At 36.1% G+C, this 18,596-nt stretch overlaps 2 protein-coding genes across 3 annotated transcripts in view; both read right to left on the reverse strand.

The window, feature by feature from the left end:
• Window positions 1-50: 50 nt before the first annotated feature.
• LOC116779366 (cytosolic carboxypeptidase 6-like) lies at window positions 51-5,138 on the reverse strand. The gene is made up of 12 exons (XM_032673624.2): window positions 5,105-5,138; window positions 4,706-4,953; window positions 4,526-4,620; window positions 4,236-4,452; window positions 3,492-3,657; window positions 3,353-3,420; window positions 3,131-3,289; window positions 2,900-2,991; window positions 2,384-2,598; window positions 1,933-2,080; window positions 1,434-1,609; window positions 51-337 (listed from the first exon to the last, which is right to left on the reverse strand). The coding sequence occupies exons 1-12, from the start codon at window positions 5,136-5,138 to the stop codon at window positions 192-194; spliced, it is 1,764 nt and encodes a 587-aa protein (XP_032529515.2). The 3' UTR covers window positions 51-191.
• Window positions 5,139-12,501: 7,363 nt separating this feature from the next.
• Window positions 12,502-18,596, reverse strand: part of LOC116765331 (G-protein coupled receptor 179) — a 102,184-nt gene continuing 96,089 nt past the window's right edge. The window contains exons 4-11 of one of the 2 annotated variants that reach the window (XM_061522570.1): window positions 17,722-17,952; window positions 17,272-17,340; window positions 16,365-16,532; window positions 15,807-16,007; window positions 15,278-15,481; window positions 14,893-15,087; window positions 14,159-14,179; window positions 12,502-13,619 (exon numbers count right to left, since the gene is read on the reverse strand). In XM_061522570.1, the coding sequence (XP_061378554.1) occupies window positions 13,476-13,619; window positions 14,159-14,179; window positions 14,893-15,087; window positions 15,278-15,481; window positions 15,807-16,007; window positions 16,365-16,532; window positions 17,272-17,340; window positions 17,722-17,952 (1,233 nt within the window). In that variant the 3' untranslated portion in view covers window positions 12,502-13,475. The remainder of the gene's footprint in view (window positions 13,620-14,158; window positions 14,180-14,892; window positions 15,088-15,277; window positions 15,482-15,806; window positions 16,008-16,364; window positions 16,533-17,271; window positions 17,341-17,721; window positions 17,953-18,596) is intronic. The other variant, XM_061522574.1, reaches the window with a different exon arrangement.

Here is an 18,596-nt window from a genome sequence, read left to right on the forward strand (position 1 = left end):
AGATTTCCAATATAAATTAATGACCGATTTAATAAGTTATCATATACCACGAGAAAACAAATTAAAAGCAATATTTTTATTTTTAAAGACTTACAAACTGGAGTATTGTCATTAAATAGTATTGCACAATAAATAAATGCTAGCGCCATCTTGAGAGTGCTAGTTTTTAAGTATACTAATGTGTTTCCTTGTCAGTCAGTCAGTGTGTCGTATTCGTCACTAGTCATGACACGTGGCGGACGTGACGTAGGGACACTCTGACGGATGGGATGAGGTGGGGTACGAATGTATGCGCTGAGGTCTACCACTGTCAGCTTCGGCATACAAACTGCTTTACCTAAAATAAAACAATCGGCCATGTATTAAGTAAAATATCATATTTGTGTAAATTTATTTTTAACATTTAATAATCAAATCTCAGCTATAAGATTCAAAAATTCGTTTTGAGATTATAGTATGGTGTTCGAAAAAATATATATGTGTTAAAAAAATTCAATTATATATTATGTATAAGCTTGTGACAGATGTTACATGAGCTGAAAAGTCCCGGGCCTAACACATAGATGGCGCTAGTATTATTGCAATCCCCTTTTTTTCTGCTAATACTAACTTTCATGAGACAGCTATTAAAATTCCACGGTATTCTATTCATCAGTTTGTGAGTTATTGTGCTAATAGGGACGCTACTTTTGTTATTTTCAAAACAATGGATCAAAAACAATTTCGTGTTTTTTGTGTTGAAATGGCTTGAAAACTCCGCTCCATCAGAAACAAAAATAAAACGTTGGCTTGCCGACTTTAAACGTGGTCGTAGAGACACCGATAATGCTGAACGCAGTAGACGTCCAAATGAGGCGGTAAAGTTGGGTAACACCCAATGTTTTGATGTTTCAAAACTATATGAATTGAAATTCGAATTGCTCCCACGTCCCCCGTATTCGAAAGATTTGGTCCCCAGCGACTACTGGTAGTTCGCGGACCTGAATAAAATGCTCGCCGGTAAGAAATTTAGCACGAATGAAAAGGTTATCGCTGAAACCGAGGCCTATTTTGAAGCAAAACATAAATCGTTCTACAGAAGTGGTATTGAAATGTTAGAGCGGCGCTGGAATGATTGCGTTTCTCTTGATGGAGATTACGTTGATGAATAAAGCTAATTTTGAACCAAAAAACTGTTTTTTTTTTTATAGGGTCGGGACTTTCAGCTCATGTGTTACATCAATCACTGAGCAATGAATTTCTAATTTTTGTTTCATTTATACTCTTTGGTACACATATATGAATTTGTTATCTATGTAGGTAGTTGAATAAAGCTGTATAATTAATGTCCGATACTGGCAGAATATACTATGCACGTCTTTGCAGGGATGAAGAAAATATGACAAAAAAATAAATAAATAATAATAATAATAAATGTCATTGGAACGTCAAACCAGTTATAGCGGGCAACAGATTATCTCCAATATGTACTCTGGTACACGTTCTTTGGCGAACGCTACGAGCCGTTCTTGGGGGAAGTGCTCGAATTGCAGGGGGTGATGTCACAGGCAGAGGGGGGCTCAGGACACGGGATACCAACACACGACGATCAGGAGATGAACTGGGAGATCTGTTTATAATTATAATAATCTTACTGAAAATATAGTTTTTCACGGAGCATGCTAGCTTAAATTTAAATAAAATTTAACTACTTCTTATAATAATAACCTTAATTTAATTAACCAGAAGTAGTGGTAACCTAAATTTAATCGACTAAGCTATAATTTATTATTTAATAATAAGTGTTCTCTGAATAAGTCTAACGAGGCATAATCGTGATGTTTACTTAGACTAGATTTTAACATACATCATATATTAAAAACGATCAGACGACAAGAGGAAAAGAAAATATCCATAACTTTTAGACTTAGTAACGAATACTATAATACATACCTTTCTCTCTCATATGCTGCTCTTCGTTTTCTTCTTCGTTTTCTGGGATCTTTCTTTTTATTTGGTGTTCCTTCCTGTGGTGGAATAACCCCGACATGCTTGTAGTAATCACACAGAGCCTTCGCTAAGGATCTGCCTATTTTAGAGTCTGAATTTTATTTGAGATAATTATTGTAGGCTAACAAATATTTTTAAGCAGTATCCTAATGAAGTCAGGATTCAAGATTTGTATAAAAAACAAAACATGCTTAGAGAAAATTATTCGGGGCAGTGTTTAAATATTTGTTATATCCGAAAGAACGTTGTTCTCACCACACGGTTTTCTACATTCACACCAGTCTTTGTTAAAAACTTTTACCATTTATGTTCATAAACCAATAAAACCTCAAGAAAATGAATACATAAAATTTTACAACACTTTTGAACTAAGAATTTTATTTGAAAAAGATACATGCGTCTTCAGTGTAGTGTAGGTATGGACCCCTGGGTGTTAATCGTCTTCCACCAAGTGATGCTAGGAGGCTGTATGCATCCACAGTACCCGTCGGTAAAGTCCGACGCGCACTGCCCGCGCTGATAGAGTCAGTGTTGTAAAGACATGACTCCGGCTTCCAGGCTTCGACTCGCATAGCCAAGAACTTAGGTAGGACTGCGTGACGTTCAAATCTGCAAAAAAAAAATAATTGAAGACGAAGAAGAAATAAAATTTACCACGTATATTTCTATATCTTAATTTTTGTTTTTTTTTTTAAAGATCTCAGGTTGCCTTTTTTTTCATTACTTCTTGTTAAATAAATTGATCTTGTCAATACCTTAAAGTACCTACATAAAATAGGAAATCAATTTGTAAAATTAATATTCACTTGACTATATGGCTGCATTTTGAAGGCAGTATATTGGGTAATATTAAACAAGGTTACATCTACAATTTTGGTGATTACCAGAAGTATCGGTTTAAAATTCTTACCTGTAAACATCATCATACGAATTGCCACGGACAAATACTCCCTCATGACTAAGATCAGCATGAATATCGATTATGAAGTCTAATTGGAGGGTCTGGAAATCAAAAGTACACTTAGACTACTGAATTTATTAAAGCTAAGGAAGACGAATGTAATTGATAGTAAAAACTTTTCGTTTTAACCTTCAAACTTCTATTCAGAAAAAGTTTATATAACATTCTGGTCATACTTGCCTTTTCCGCATTTATCTTTTGAATGAGATCATTTACAGCAATAAGAGCTGGATGTGCGAAAGTTGTAGCTCGGTTCCAACACCGATTAAGATCTGAACCTAACAGATCCGACCTCTGGTTCCCCAAAAAAACACCATCAGGGTTGAGCATTGGAACCACCTTACAACACAAGTTAAATTAATTTGCCATTGTTGTTATGTAAAAATATTTAAACGTAATTACCTCAATGCGGATGCCATTCCGTAACGACAATGCTTTTTCCGATGAACCTATAATGTAGTCTAGAAAACCTATAATAGGTAGTAAATTTATAAAAGATTATTTGTGGTTTGCTACAAATACAAAAATATGGCTATATTACCTTGGCATATAATAGAAGATGGTGGTTCGCCGCCGTGCGTTCGTGCTAAAATTAAAACTACCCTCTTCTTTATTTCTTGACCTTTACCTTTTGTACTCAGATCGTCTTTAGCCTCTGCTCCAATAACAGTATCTCCAATAGTGAGATGATCGATCCTCCGTTTTTGCTATTATAATATAAGTATGCACGGTGAAAGAAATAATTGGTCCACAGTAAGAACGTTAAAAATATGGAAAGTAATAAATTTTGCTCTTAGGATGCTATTTTTTATTAAAAAATGACTTAGTTCTATAAGCAATTTTACATATAATAATAATAATAATAACAAAATTTTATACTCGTTATTTTAACGATGAAACGAGCTAATAAATTATTAAAAAAAAAACTTCAATACAATCAAGTATTTTTACTTTCCTATGGGCTCTTTTGTCATTTTCCAACTCTTATGAGGTATTTTTTTTATATTACATGTTTTTAATTATTGTCTAATTCCACTTTAATTCATTACTGTTAAATTGAACGTTTCTTATATAGATTTTATATTTACATATAAGCACGTTATTGTTTGGTTGGGTAAACTCGCGAATTAGTTTGTCGTTGTTCCTTTTCTGGATTCTTTTTTTTTTAATAATTTTAATAAATAAATAATAAGGATGATTTACATAATTTATATTCAAAAAATCTTTGAGGTAGAAATCTGCTTACAGTAACAAAAAATAAATAAATTTTAATTAAGTTTCTCACCGTAGTCTGCGCAATAGATCGTCTGGTGGCAAAACCTTGGGCTCTTTTTTCCCATATAGCTAAATACTTTTGCAATTTTGAATAAGAATATGGAACGGCAGCTGCAAATTGATAGACGTCTTCCTCCTTATCAAAAGCAAATGCTAGGCTTAGTATTTTGCGACCACGATGTATCACAGACTTATGATAGAATAGAAGCCGCCGTGGTATGCGTTGCCTAAATTATAATATAATAAATAGATACAAAAAAATTAAGACTTATTTTTTTTTAGCTGTGAATTTTATTTTACCATTTCGGACGAGATGTTGATCGTACTATAGGTGTCATTTCTTCATTATATAGTGTATATTCTTTACCCATATTGACTATATTGAAAAGTACTCGCTGAAAAATTTTATGAAATGAAAATAAAAATAAAAAAACTAGCGAACACACCGGAATTAATGTAACAATAATAAAAATTTCATACTTGTTCCTGTTTAACGTTTTCGACGGTAAAATTGAACCAGAACCTCGATCGAGGCCTGCAGGTGTCGGGTCGAACGAACAGGTCATACTCCAGCTCCGTAATGTGATCAGCTCGGCCGAGGTTACCGCATTCGAAGGCCGCGTCGAAACAGAGATGACCGCGTTTCGCTTTCCCACTGTGCCCCGGCGGCCGGACGATTAGTCGGTTAAGGTTGCCCAAGCCGCCTTCCCCGTCACTTTCTTCGCTGTCTGTTGCGTATTAATAATTATTATTCAGACAATATCGCGTTGTATTTAACTCACGACCTCACAGCAAGTAAGAATCATTAAATAAATTGTTGATTGGTGATCATTAGTGTCTTATTATTTTAAATACCACATGCACGTCGGCGATATATACTGGCATGCTCAAGATCGTCCACCAAGGCTTCCATAACCACAATATGTTTTTATTAAAAATATTATATAAGACTCGTATCTATTCTTTGGCTACGATATGTAGTTACTACACTATGGTTTAGAGGAAAGTGTATAGGGAAAATTGTTTATCCAACACGCCACGAAGTCGATTCAATTGAAAAGCTAGATTTACTTTACAGGCAAGATTACATTTAAGCTGATATAAAGGTGTGTTCTTAGTCTGGTCGTTTTTTTTATTTTTTGCGAATACAATTTCATCCAATACTGCCCACCCATATGATGAGTTTACTTAAGAAAAATGAGATTAATTGATATTTATACATTGTATTTTTTCCGTTAAGATTTATCTTAAGCGATATAAAAGAAATAAAATTATCTGTAAATATGAATATGTATATATTTTTTTATGATTTCATTCAAAAACATTTTCAGTATTAAAAAAGAGAAAAAAAATCAGGTCAGTTAAGTAGATTGATATCCATTTTATAGCGATGAGCAAGGTCTAATATCCTTCGAAGTGAAAATGCGATTCCAAGGTTTATTCTTGTGTACGATTTAAAAGAGGAAATTGATTGTCTGTTATCAGTTATAGCATTATATGTTTCTAAGGAGGGGTTTCATACGTTTTGGTAATTGCAATTTATTTTCTTAATTTAATAATATAAGTGGATGTTCTAACTCTTTATGGGTATTATTATTTGACTGTATATTTTATACTGGCATTGCTAAGTTTAACATCTCTGAAGATATTCTTTTTAATACAAAGAATATATATATAAAGAATGCAATAAAAAATTCATATTCAATATTTGTTAAATGAAGTATTTTTATCTTTGTACGTCATACAATGCTATTTAAAGCGTACGAGTAACTATGTCGCGGGTTTTTAAAAGCCATTAAGATCCAATTTTCCATCACCTCGCATTTCCGTTTAACGCCTTACGTATTTTACAGAGAAATGTTTCTTGTAAGAAAACAAGTCACGCCATCTTTCTATATTAATTACAATGCCTCCGTCTTAACCTCGCCACGCAATATGTAAAGGTATTCTATTTAATAGCTAAGCTTAAATAGTAATACTGTGCCAAGCTTCCGGTTTTTCATATGAAGCTGTGGCGAAAATTCTTATAGGATATTTATTATACATTTTTAAAATTTTAACTACATATGTATGTATGTTTCATGCAAACTTGTGACTGTAATATTGAAAATAAAACTACGGCTGACATGACATCTTGATACAGGACAAATATTAGGAGCGTTCATATATTACGTAAGGTATTTTTTTTTATTTACTGTCCCTCCCTTCCCACTTGGTGACATGTCGTGAGATTTTACTCAACCCCCACCCCCCTTTCCATCTCCCAATCTCAAACTCAAACGCGTATACGCGTTGGATTATTATTTAAAAATGGAATAAAAAAATAAAATGAAATTTAAAAATTATTAACAATGGAGATTTAAAAATTATTAACAATGGAGAGATTAATATCCAGAGGGTGTCCTACTAAGTATTTTTCCGATATTTAGCCTTGGGCATACGGGTACGCGACCCCGGATCCTCGAGCCACCACTTTCATACCTCTATCCTCAGTCCATGAAGGTGGTGTCCTGTACCTCCCCTCATTCCCCTTCCTAACCTCTTTCCCCCATTCTCTATCTTTTCCTTTCCTGGTTTTACCCGTAAAACGGGGTTTTGGAGGTCAGACGGCAGTCGCTCCGATAAAACCACTCCCGCCACTCTTATGGTTGCAAAAGTTTATGGACTGGGTACGGCTAGGGCGTCGCCGATAAACGACGCGCAGGCACATCGCCCTACACCTGCGATAAGTGGGCAAGGGCTACCGTGTCAAGTACGGGCACGGCTAAAGACGTTAGTACCCCAAAGGAAACTCCGCTTTGCAACGTGGAATATTGGCTCTCTAACCGGACGATGCAGAGAACTCGCAGATGTACTCATGAGACGTCGGGTCCAGTGTGCGTTCCTCCAGGAAACTCGCTGGAAGGGCAATAAGTCTCGGAACATCGGACAGGGTTACCGGCTGATATACACTGGGTCGCCTTCAGGTAAAGCTGGTGTAGCGGTAGTGCTATCTGAGGAGCTTCGGAATGGTCTTCTTGAAGTTGATCGTCGCTGCGACCGCCTGATGCGGGTGCGGGTACTGGTCGAGGGAGTGATTACTAACTTGATCAGTGCTTATACTCCTCAGGCTGGATGTAGCGGGTCCGAAAAAGAGTCATTCTGGGAGCAATTTGAAGAGGTTCTACGTGCTATACCAGCTGCTGAAGTAATCATAGTTGGGGGGGACTTAAATGGCCACGTAGGTAGGGCTGCGGAAACGTTTGACCGTGTACACGGTGGTTTTGGTTATGGTCGCCGCAATGCAGAGGGAGAAAATATTCTCAGAACCTGTATTGCGTCTGACTTAGCCGTCGTGAACACGTTCTTCCAAAAGACTCCACAGCACCTTATCACGTATAAGAGCGGGTCCCACTCAACCCAAATAGATTATCTGCTGACCAGACGGTGTCATATCAACAAGGTGACTAACTGTAAAGTCATTCCTGGTGAAAGCCTGACGGCCCAACATCGACTTCTTGTCATGGACTATGTCGTTACCCCGAAAAAGAAAGTGGCCGAGAAACGTAAGCCTCGCATCAGGTGGTGGTTGCTGAATGGAACGATGCAGACCAGCTTTCGGGCAGAGGTTGAGAGTCAAAATCTGTCAACTAATACCGAAACTGCTCAGGAAGTTTGGGATCGAGCCCAGTCAGCAATTATCACAGCAGGTAAACGAGTTCTAGGCCTTTCTAAGGGAGGACGGGTCATTGACAAGGAGACATGGTGGTGGAATGACGAAGTGCAGGAGGTGATTCGTGAAAAGAAGACTGCCTTTAAGAAGTGGCAGCAATCAAACTCTCCTGAAGACAGACTAGAGTACATAGCAGCGAAACGTGCCAGTAAAAGGGCTGTTGCCAGAGCCCGCAGTGATAGGTTATCACCATTATATGATACACTTGAAACTGCGGAGGGGCAGAAGCTCATTTACAAATTGGCACGAGCTCGGGATAAGGCGACGCAAGATATCGCAAAATGTCTTAGCGTCAAAGATTCCCAAGGCACGTTGCTGTGTAATCATGCCTCTGTGAAGGAGAGATGGAGATGCTACTTCAAGGAGTTGCTAAATACTCAGCACCCGTGCAGTCTTCCAACCGAAATACCTCCTAATCTTGGACTTATTGCCCCGATAACACCTGACGAAACTCGGAATTGTCTTCGACGCATGAAGAATCGGAAAGCGGTGGGACCTGACGATATTCCGATCGAAGCGTGGAAATCATTGGGCTCTCTTGGTGTGCTCATACTGACGGACCTTTTTAACCGCGTCTTGAACACTGGGACTATGCCACATCAGTGGCGTTATAGTTACATTACCCCTATATACAAAGGCAGGGGCAGTGTTCAAGATTGTGGTAGTTATAGGGGCGTTAAGATCATGAGTCATACCATGAAGCTCTTTGAGCGTATTATCGACCTCAGGCTCCGCCGAGAGTGTACTGTCTCGGAATGTCAATATGGATTTCAGCCAGGATCGGGCACCTTGGACGCCATCTTTGCCATCAGAACTCTCATGGAGGCATACAGGGAAAAAAGGAGAGCTCTGCATGTCGCATTCCTAGATCTGCAGAAGGCCTTTGACTGCGTTCCTCGTCAATGTATCTGGTGGGCATTGCGATTCAAAGGCATCCCTGAGGCCTATATTGACATCATTAGAGACATGTACCGCGATTCCGTTTCAATGGTTAGGACTGCTGTTGGCGATACAAAACCCTTTCCGATCTCAGTAGGGGTTCACCAAGGCTCGGCTCTTAGCCCCTTCTTGTTCAATGTAGTGCTGGACACTGTCTCGGCTAACATCCAGGACCAGCCTCCATGGCTGATGATGTATGCCGATGACATAGCGCTCATTGATGAGAGCAGGTTGACGCTAGAGCGAAGAGTGAACCTCTGGAAGGGTACGCTTGAGAACGGTGGTCTTAAACTAAATGTGACGAAGACCGAGTACATGGCTTGCGGAAGCCCGGACTCTTGCACTATCCATATAGGTCCTGAACCAGCCGTTAAGTCGGAAAAGTTCAGGTACCTTGGATCTATTCTGCATGAGTCCGGAGGCATCGATCACGATGTCCAAGCCCGGATCAGCGCTGCTTGGGCGAAATGGCGTGAGGTCACAGGTGTGGTCTGCGATCGCAGAATACCTACCAAGCTCAAGGGAATAATATACAAGAGCATAATCCGACCGGTTCTCTTATATGGAAGCGAATGTTGGCCAACACTGTCCAGGCACACTCAGGAGCTTCACGTCACGGAGATGAAGATGCTGAGGTGGATGTGTGGCGTAACGCGAGCTGACCGTATACGTAACACATTTATCCGAGGTAGTCTTGGAGTCCGTGACGTAGCGGATAAGCTTCAAGAGAGCCGCCTGAGATGGTATGGTCACGTTGCACGCCGGCCTGAGAATTACGTCGGAAAAATTTGCCTTGATATGTCGGTCCCTGGAGCAAGACCCCCAGGACGCCCAAGAAAGCGATGGCTGGACACCGTGAAACAGGATATGAGAGCCAATGGACTTACCACCGCGGATGCTAAAGATCGTGCAAAGTGGAGGAGTTTAAGCAGGAAGGCAGACCCTGGCTAATGCTAGGATAATTGCCAGGATGAAGAAGAAGAAGAAGAAGAGGAGATCATATGCAGGTCATGTTTTGTTTTATTCAGAAAATGAATTGCGTGACATTTGCTGAGACCCCCCTCTGTCCAACGTAAGAGTAGATGAGGTTTGACTCGACCTCCTTCGCCCCTTAAACATCTCACGTACCTATTTTATGAACGCCCTGTTTCAAGTTAGAATTAATTGCGTTTTCTTACAGATGACCTAATTTTTATTAGAATATTACGATATGAGACAGACTATAGTGTTGCTCAAATATGTAGATGTACCTACTATTTTAGTGCATTATTTACGTGTATTCAGAAGCTTCTAAAACAATTTTATTTATACTTACCAGACATTATTTATTCATGCTGTTAATGGCTCTCTTATCACTTGATATTATATAACTCATTAACAAATAAATCTTTTTATGCCATTGATTTTGTTAATCCTCTGAAACTTGTGTTGCTCGAGCTTTTTTATAAGTAAAATCGCTAAAAGACTACTATTCATTTCCACCTGCTGTTGCCACGATACGCCGTAATGCGACATTTTCAGTTATAATAAAAACAAAAACTTATTTGTTATTTTGTACGCGTGATAAACAAAATCCGTTGCCTAGAAATAAACGTCAGATTACAGGAACAAGACATACTTTTCTGACAACCCTTTGTTTATTGCTTTACAGATGATTTCCTTTTCTGCAAGAAATCAGCCAATAAATTAAAAAAATATATAAAATAACAGTACAATTAAATAATATAGTCCTTTTAGCGTGTATTACAAAAACAATCTTCTGACATTAGATAGAAGACGCCTAAGGTTTTAATTTATATGGCCCGGTAAATCTATTACATATAATAAAATCGTTCACGGGGTCAATTCTGTACATTGAAAATGAAAGAGAATAAATCCCTATAGGGGTATTCCTAGAAGATACAGATGAAAAAAATGTGATTTTTGAAATTTTTGTCAGTCTGTCTGTTGTACGCTTATAACTTAAAAACTACTGGACGGATTTAAATAAAATTTTATATGGGAGTTTCTGATGACTTGATGCAACAATTAGGGTACCTTTTAGGGGAAATGCCTCATTCCCATGGGAATAGTTTTAAACTACTTCGAACCAAAATTATGTAAAGCATTGAACAGTTAATGGGTTTAATAATGACATGTTGTGTTTAATTAATGTACTAATTTCCGAGGGACAAACCGTGACTTGTGTCGGTGTAGATCTGCGTACGCCCTGTTTTTGCATGGACGGTTATATGTAGCTTTATCTCGAGTGAACAATGCAAGAAGCCTGTTTATACCCACTGAAACTGCTAATACGACTTCTAACATTGTTTATGAAGAAATTTTGTAGTAAGGTACTTTTTCTACGCGAAAGAAGTCGCGGGCACAGCTAGTACACATAATAAAGTCAGGACGTCAAAAATATACCCAAAAAAAGCACTTTCATTACTTTTCCATTGATACTCAATCAAATTAGATATTATAAAATATAAATGACTGTATCTAACAAACTTATGTCTCGCGTCTTTCATAGAAGAATTTGAAGAAATGTTTTTTCTTCATTCCCCCAATGACACCCCCCCTTCAAACGACGTCCTAAATTGAGATCCAGGCCTCTTAGAGGCACCCTTGGGACTGGAATATGCTCCAGGCAATTCAGGACCTTATTTCATCTGACAATCCACCCTCTCTGGTGACGGTGACAAAACCGTTAGGGCTAACAGGTACAGTCATATCGAAATAAAACTTCATTTTCTTTAATTTTATACTATATTAATTTATAAATTATTAGACATTTGGATTAAGGTATCAGATTTAAGCTTTAATTAAAATAGTAAACAAAATAATTTACAGAATTTTGTTAACATGTTGTCAACAAATATTTTATAAAATGTAGCAATATTTATGTTATGTATTAGAAAAAAAAATCAATCCCTATGGAATAATAAAATCTGAAAGTCTTTTTTTTATTTCAGCAACGAAATTAATGCGCTTGTTAGTTTGCAAAGAGTTTGAAGGGTCTGAATAGAATAAGGAAAAAATAATAATAGGGTGTTGAAGCATGTAAGTGAAATATGTTTAACAATTTAAATCTGTTAAATTATAAATTAGATGTCTTTATATAAATCGAATGAAATATCTGAAATATAACCCAATTAGGCCTTTAATGATCATGACATATATATCCACTGAAAGAATTAAGAGATTTAAATAGCAATGAAAGCTGAAAATGGCGTTTGAGAGCTTGTTTAGCCTTCAGAGGAACACCAATTGTTTGAAACAGTGATAATATCGTCGCGAAAACCGTCGTCTCTGAGGTCTATACCTAATACAAGTGATGAAATTTTCCTATCAATTTTATGAGAAACTAATTCATTTTCAAACATCAAGTGTTCACGTGGCACTTCAGCAAACAAGGTCGACAACGCATCTACAACACCCCTTTTGTTATGGGCGACGGTTACTACTATCCATCAGGTAGACCACCCGCCAGTTTGCTCCTTTGGGTCATACAAAAAAAAATGATACGAGCCTAAGGTTAGACCTTCTTGCGATCTGCTTTGGGAAGTGTCGTTGTGCTAAATAATAACTGCATTAACGTGTTTCAATATAGTCATATCATATAACTATTAGGTACAAAAAACGATTTTCGGTTTATTATTCATTTATTTAACAAATATATTTTTATAATTATTTTTACACATTTTTTTTGGCATCCAAACGTAAAAGCTGGAAACATTTATCGAAGCTAAAAAAAAAAAGAAATATTTTTTTGATTACTATGAATTTCCTATGCTCACATAAAAACAAATAGAATGGCCAATTTAATTTCTCTACCAAAGGGATATAATAAAAAAGGTTTCTTATATAAAATCATTTATAATAATAGTAAAGTTTCCGTTCGCTAAACAATTACTTAATTATACATTTTTTATTATAATATTACAGTAACATTTGGGAAACAGTCAATATTACCAGTTCAGTACAGCAGTTTATAGTTGTCTTTGTTTATAAGCCAATGAAGTAGCAGTATAAGAAATATGCCACGTGTATAAATAAACAATATATTTGTAAAAGCCACAGCAAAGTATTAATAAAGGACACATATATAGTTTTACAGTTTGATTTATTCATACATTAAGATATATTTTAGTAGGAAGATATGAAAACCCTAGAATTTATGTATTGCTCTAGTCACTAGACCCTTTTTATTTCACAATCTCAAGTAGGTATTATTTAAACAACACGCATCAAGGACAACATCAATAAATGCATATAATATTTATATTTTACACACCAATTCCTATTACCGGGTGAATCAGAAAGTGTTTTAAGTATTAGAAGGGACTACACCTATTTGTAAAAACTAATTAACATCCCATTTAAATGGTTAATCTAAATGTCGTAAGATAATACATCCATGTGAACAATTATAGATGAGATTTTAACACTAATAAGACAACATCATAATGAGAAAGCCAACATTAAATGCAATATACGAGTACATTAAATATCCTAACAAAATAAATAATACAGTGACGTCAACAACTTTCAATTCCATATTAACAATAGCTCGTGTTTAAGTCTCTGAGGTTACATTCACATTGACCGTGAATGTGATCACGCTTGCGTATCGGCGTCCGTGTAATGTGAGGGTCCCTCGGCGGAACAGACCGAGTCTTCTGGCGTACGACTCGCATCTCCGCCCTCACTAGCCTCGACAGTGCTCGCTTTATTCTTCCCTCCACGACGTGCTTGAAGAGCCTGAGATATTTTAGTCTGTTAGTATTTTATTATAAATACAATTTAGTATTGTTATTTGTATGTCAAATAAATGTCACACAATTGTTTGATGTAATTCTACTAAGAATAATAATAAAATAAGTGAAATTATTAAATAAGAGAAATTATAATGTTTAGTTCAATTTTTATATGTGTACATATATTTTATTGTGTTAAAAAATAAAAATTCAGTATGTTGGTTAGGTACAGAAAAATGCCTCACATAAGCTATTTACATTGGTAAATTTATGTTAGTACCACATATCCACAATAATAGCAATAGAACAGAAGCTTCTGTATTTGAAGATGCTGGTGCAAAATTTTATCTCATCCAGTAATTTAACATAATATTTAATTCTCCCGTAGAACAGACAAAGCATATTATTGAGGAAGTATAGCAACACTGGGGGGGGGGGGGGGGTCGTGTGGCTGCGCTAACTGTGGTAGTGGCGGGAAGGGAGTCATACATCCAGATACTCATGCAGGTCCGATGGTGCACATGCGTAAATACCACATCTTACCTTTTCACGACTGCCTTTTTTCTAAAGTCAGAGTGGGATGGAATATGAAACATTAAATTAATGACGTCTATCTTTATAGGACAAATTCTTGTCAATATACCTAATTTCCTACCTGGTACGAGGGTGTATTATTTTAATTAATATATAAGGTTGGCAACTATATAAACGGATTATTGAAGTCAAAAGACACATCAAATATTCTAGGGAACGTTGAATTGTATTTGAACTGAAAATGGATCATTTTACAAAAATAGAAGAAGGTTATTTAACCTTTAAGTGCCATTCCATTTGGCATTATCTCAATATAACTAAACAATGGTTTAAACATAGACATCACTTTGCTCGCTTACTTGGACCAATGAAACGAGATAAAGCATATGAATAAACTTTCAGAGGTTCTGAATATCTGCTCTTCAAACTGCTTTCGTTATTGATCAGTTTCAAAAAAAAAAACTCTTGGTCGCATTTTGCACGAGATATTTAGTAATGCAAGATTCACTAAATCATAATCCATTAAAAGTTTTTTTTGCACTCTAAAATAAGGATTACTTAATAGTAATTTTATAAGCGGAAAAAAATCTAGATCAACTCAGTTAATTAACAAAATTTATTTCGTTTCATTAGCCAAAATGTATATAAATGTATGTACAATATTTTGAGCTTGCGATTCGGTGATAGTATTCTTAATAGGAACATGTATGGGATGGTATGCTCTAATTAGTTATAGAAGTTACCTGTAATGAGAACCGCCTGTGCGGTGGTTTCCGACCCCCTCGGCGCTTGCTGATGTGCGGATTGTCTCGTCTCAGGGTCTTGTTGCGCAGTATTTCAAGTTGAATGTACAGCCGCTTCAATTCCGCCCGGACTTCCTCCGAGGTTGGCTCCTCCTCGCCTTCCCCGAAACCTTCTGCTGGACCACGACGGGATACCTGGATATCATAACGGACGTGAGACAGTATTGACTTAAAAATTTTAAATGCTTGTTATAATAAATAAATTTAAGTCACAAGGTCATTGCACAGAGCTACAAAATGGAAACCTCAATAAAATTATCTTATATAAGAGATAGCGAAGAATGTTTAGACTTGTAGACATAAAAATAACATTTCAATTTTCAACCTCTTGAGCAAGTGATCTGGTGCGGTAACCGTGCCAGAGTCTTGGGGCTAACACGCAAGCCAGTGCGGTGCCTGCAGAAAGATGCGCTCGAACTGCAGCTGCTAGTGGGGACCGCTCTGGAGCTGCGCCCGCCAGCGCCGCGGCCCGCCAAGATAGCACGCATACACCCTCAGTCCATAGAGACGCCGTCAACCAACTGCGTTCCTACATTGTTATTATTACTTTTGTAGATCAGAATAATTAATTTTGAAAGAAGAATATATTTAAAAACTAAAAGTATACACACATACACAAATAGACACTATGTCGTTTTAATAATACTCAAAAGGAAACAACGGTATGGTTTTCGCTGAACATGTAAAGATAAAGAAATGCAGAAATAAGATAAAAAATAGAAGATGCATGAAACAGTTTCAAAAAGATAAATGGAAATACAGCATATATGATTTTGGCGACCGGACATCATGAAACAAGATGTTCAAAAACAATTTGTACCTGTCTAAAACAAAGGAAGTTATTATCATAATACCTGGAAAGGTACATTAGCGTTTCTAGCAGCATAAGCTATCCTCAGACCAGCAATCAGCAACATGAGCTCAGCCGCGGCGGTGACGTGGTGCCAGGAAGCCAACGCACACCCGCTCGCATCATCTTCACATGCGGCCGTCGCTGTGAACGCAGAGAGGTAGCAAACAGCGCCTAGTAACATAGCAGCCACTACTCGTAGTACCTGGAATAAGTGTGACAAACTTGTGCGGTAAACTGTATTTAGTGGAGAAATTTTCAAAATGCGTTCATGACTGTTTAGTGAAATAAAATGACCTTTTATTTAGTTAACAACCAGAAATCGTAATTTAATAGTATCATCAATAAGCTTGTACGAGTTAGAACAATTTTTATGACGATGAGAGAATCAGAATTTTAAACCCTTTCCAAGATAGTTTATTAGAACGCAAATGGAAGGTAAGTTAATGAGAAGAATTTAAGTGAAAGCATTATATTGTTGTCAATACGCAAAGCATTTCAAAAATTTAGGAATTTTTTTGTAAATAGCAAGAAAATGAAAAAATCAAACGAATATATGAACCTCTGCGTCCCTGGGCGTCCAGCGGTGAGCTTTTCTAGTCCGGAACTCTGCCAGCAGTACCCAAAGTCGCAGCACTACGGATCCGTAGCAGGCTACGAAGCCCAGCTCTCTCATCCAGGCTCCTGAGACACATCGCCAACGTGCCGCTGATATGTATTGCGATGCTGCCTATAATTTATTTTTTATCTATTATAATTTATTATTTATTTTTTATCTATTATAATTTATTATTTATTTTTTATCTATTAATATTTATTTATATTTTTATCTATTAAAATTTATAAAATACAAATAGTTCACATTGGATTTTTATTCCTTTTATTTCACTAAGTAATTAAAATCATAAGTGACACGTTTAGAAGCGTGTTTGATTTTTTAATGTATCGTGTTCACGTCCTAAATAAAATATAACTGTAATTGTTGATAAAACAGTATCACGATTATAATAAAAAACACATTAATACATTACAGCACTTAGTTATAAAAAAAATCCACTAAATAATATTAACCACATGAAAATTATAAGATGCAAGAGGTCTGTTAAAATCCTAAAATATTTTTTATTATTTATTCGAATATGCTCAAAGAAAGAAAGCAAACGACAGACGGTCAAGTAGCATTTCAGATGAGCTGTGGGAATTGATTTTTCAGTGCCTAAAAAGATGCAAAATAAAAATACATACATTAATAGGATAGGTAGCATATTACGACATAAAAATACCTCCGTATGATTAAGAAACGTAAGTATTAAAAAAATTAAGTTAAGAAACATAAATCTTAAAAAAAATAAAATATTATTACCTCTGTGGTTAATTAGGTGTGGAGTGAAACAACGAATACGAATAGAGAAAGGTTATTCAATAAAAAGTTGGTTCATTTTCCATTTGTTATATGTTATAATACTTACAGATGCATATATTAGCATTGCCCCAAGAAGTACGACCTCCAATACCGTCCACATGCCCATCGCCACTGCCTGGACATCAAAAGCGTTGATAAAATTAAATATTGTTCTACCACGAATCAATGTTATTTGTTTCCTTTTTTATAAATTTCAATACTTATTTAATTAAATTCTCATTCCTGCAATTACTTTACAATATATACTAAATATAAAGTACACACATTTTCTAATCCGATAGGAATTTTCCTGCATAAATTTGAATTATTTAATTCGCATAAATACAATTTTTCTCTGCGACTGTCTATGCTATACTTTATAGATGTTCATGATACACATTTCGAAAACGACTTTATATGATACATTACAATAAAAGGGTTTTAAAGTTTACTGAATGCAGATTGTTTTTTTTATTTAATTCAGGCTCGACTTTATACGCAGTTTTGCGTTACTCACTTTGCTTTTTCTTTTCTTGAATATGATGAACGCTATTACAAGACAGAGCAGCATTCCGGCAAGGTTGGCGGCAAGTAACGATGCTTTGTAGGTGTCTGCGAGGCAGGCTGCCGGATTGCTGCCCAGTCCGCAGGGGGTACAATTTAACTGGCCATCTTCAGCTATTGACGAAGCGCCTAACCAGCCGCTACCTTCCTTGTGCCAGTGTCCCGATGTACATTTGCACCGATACTGATTAACAGTTTCATTTTTATTAATATAATAAGATTAATTTTATCCTTCATCGGGATTAATAGATCGTGAAAGAAAATGATAAACTTTTAAATATACCATGTTTAATTATCATTCCTTTGATATAAAGTTTGAAAAGTTAAGTCTCTTGTGACTTATATTTTTGGTATTTATTAACAAATAGAAATTGTTAGTCGACAAATACATAGGATTAAATATTCTTTTCATGTAAAATATAAAAATTTATGATAACTTTTGAAATCAATTCTTCTAGCCATTATGCCGCTTCGAAAGTTTAATAGGAGAATATTATGAATAATAAGCAATATGATATTAACTAATATTATAATAATTATTTGTGATAAAAAATCATATACATAAAATTTTAATTAACAAGATGGGCGGTCAACATTTCACTTTATTACAAAAGCAGACTTTTGCGTCAAAGGTTAAGAGCGATAATGCTAATGAGGATTGGACTATAGTACGTAAAAAGTCGAAAATATCTTAAAACCGTTTAATAGGTAAAATGGGAAACGTATTGGCAGAATCGCAAGAAAAGTTTAGAGCTGCCGACCGTAAAATACCATTGTTTATAACAAATGTTAATAAAGACACATCAGAATTTGATATAATTACGTATA

This window comes from Danaus plexippus, chromosome 2 (assembly GCF_018135715.1).
Source record: "Danaus plexippus chromosome 2, MEX_DaPlex, whole genome shotgun sequence".
Lineage (NCBI taxonomy): Eukaryota > Metazoa > Arthropoda > Insecta > Lepidoptera > Nymphalidae > Danaus > Danaus plexippus.